Genomic DNA, 2228 nt, shown 5'->3' on the forward strand with positions numbered 1-2228 from the left:
CCCGCAGCACCCATGGAGCTGGAGCCGGGCCCCGAGGCGCTGCTGGACCTCAGCTTCCTGAGCGAGGAGGAGCGCTGCGCCATCGCCGAGGTGCTGCGCCGCGACACGCTGCTGCGCCGGCGCGAGGAGGGGCGCGTCAGGTGGGACCCCCCCGGGGGCAGGGACAGACGTGGGGACAGTGCGGGGTTGGGGGAGGGGGGGGCTCCGTTCCCGGGGCAGAGGGAATCGGGCTCCCAAACACTACGGGAGATGCTGGCGAACCTAGCCTGGGCCACGTCCCAGACTTGACCCATGTCTCCAACCTGGCCCATGTCCCCAGCCTACTCTGTGTCCCCAACCTGGTCCATGCTCCCAACCTCGTCCATGTCCCCCATCTCGGTCCATGTCCCCCGTCTTGGTCCATGTCCCCAACCTGGTCTGTGTCCCCTTGACCTCATCTGTGTCCTCCCAGTCTGACCCATGTCCCCAACCTGCCCCATGTCCCCAGCTCGTTCCATGTGTCCCCAACCCAATCTGTGTCCCCTCAACCTTACCTGTGTTCCCCAAGTCTGATTTATGTCACCAGTGTTGTCCATGTCCCCAGCCTGACCCATGTCCCCAAGCTAGTCTGTGTCCTCAGCCCGATCCCTGCCCCCCCCCTCTCCATTTGGAGGGGCGATGGGACGAGGGCACGTGGAGCTGAGCCGTGCTGCCGGTGCCGAGCAGCAAGCTGCGCCAGGCGGAGTCCGACCCCGTGCGGCTGCGGACCCTGACGGGGGAATGGTTCCGAGACGTCCGCGCCCAACGACACCGGAACCTGCTGGGATCTGACCTCGTCCGTGCGTCCATCCGCTGCAGGAGGCGGCCACGGGGTAAGGGGGATGGAGGGAAGGAGGGAGAGATAGAGGGAGGGAGGGTGGGAGGGATGGAGAGATGGATGGAAGGAGGGAGGGAGGGAAGGATGGAGGGGGGGATGGATGGATGGAGGGATGGAGGGATGGATGTGTGGATGCATGATGGGACACAGGGGACACGGTGTCGTCCCACTGAGGTTCCCGCTGTCCCCAGGAGCGCTGGAGCTGGAGCTCAGCCGTTGTGAGCTGGCAGCCATCAGGGAGTGGCTGCTGGAGGAGAAGGAGGACGAGCAGGGCGCCCGGGAGGAGAGGTGAGGTGAGGGCGGCCGGGGGCTGCGGCCCAATGCTGCTCCAGGGCTGCACAGAGATCTGCTGAGCGCTTCTCCTCGCAGCCCCGCTGAGGACAGGGTCCCGGCAGCCGTGGAGCTGCAGGTGGGTGCCGGGCCGGCGCGCGGTGCCGTGGTGCTGGGCTCGGTGTCACCCACTGTGCCCCCCCGCAGCCCGACCCCATTGCCCCCGAGGGGACGACGATGTCACCGTCTCCGCAGCACAGTGAGGTCCCGGCAGGGGAATGGGATGGGCCCGGACAGCCAGGTGACGTGGGGGGCCTGGGGGGCTCAGGGAAAAGCGATGGGAGTGCAGGGTGAAAGGGGATCCCCCCCATCTCCTTCACATACCCACTCCTTGCTGTGCTGGGATCCCCCCCCTGCATTGTGCCCCCCCCAGGTGACGGAGTGGATGGGAGCACCCTGGGCAACTCCAGCGCGGAGGAGGATGAGGAGGAGCCCGACCCTGCACGAAGCAGCCCTGGTGCTGGGCAGGTGGGGCGGGGGGCTGCGGGGGATGTGTGGGGCTGAGTGGGTCCGTATGGGGCTGTATGGGGCCGTATGGGGCAGTGTGGGGCTGAGTGCCCAAGCCGCCAGCAGGGAGCTGGCTGCCAGGGGACCCCGCGCTGTGGGTGGATCCCGGGGGCTGCGCTCCCCCCCGCTCCCCCAGGGCCCCGCTCCTTTTCCCCCCCCAGGACGCGCAGACCCCGCAGGACGGCGGCGCTCCCCGGGGCAGCGCGCTGAGCGCCAGCTCCTCCGTGTCCAGCCTCAGCTCCTCCACGGTGCGCAGCGGCTTCGGGTGGGGGGGTTGGGGGGGTGGGGGGGCCAACCCTGACCCTGCCCCCTCTGCCTCCCCCCCACCCCAGCTGAGCGGCAGCCTGAGGAGCCTGTACAGCGAGGCGGAGCTGGGCCGGGTGCCGGTGCGGGGCTGCGTGCAGTTCTCGCTGCGCTACGAAGCGGCCGCGCAGGAGCTGCAGGTGCACGTGGTGCGGTGCCGGGAGCTGGCCGAGGCCAAGCGGCAGCGCTCGGACCCGTGAGTGCGGCACCGGGGAGGGGACCGCGACCCCCA

General features: G+C 69.6%; 1 protein-coding gene across 1 annotated transcript; it reads left to right on the plus strand.

Moving 5' to 3' along the window:
• Positions 7–2192, plus strand: SYTL1 (synaptotagmin like 1; the record flags this gene model as incomplete). The annotated part of the gene is given in 8 exon segments (XM_021375531.1): positions 7–140; positions 706–851; positions 1048–1144; positions 1226–1265; positions 1334–1427; positions 1560–1654; positions 1855–1941; positions 2026–2192. Coding segments are annotated over 8 exon segments (854 nt in total), but the record flags the coding sequence as incomplete, so codon positions are not given.

Source organism: Numida meleagris, chromosome 22 (genome assembly GCF_002078875.1).
Source record: "Numida meleagris isolate 19003 breed g44 Domestic line chromosome 22, NumMel1.0, whole genome shotgun sequence".
Taxonomy (NCBI): Eukaryota; Metazoa; Chordata; class Aves; order Galliformes; family Numididae; genus Numida; species Numida meleagris.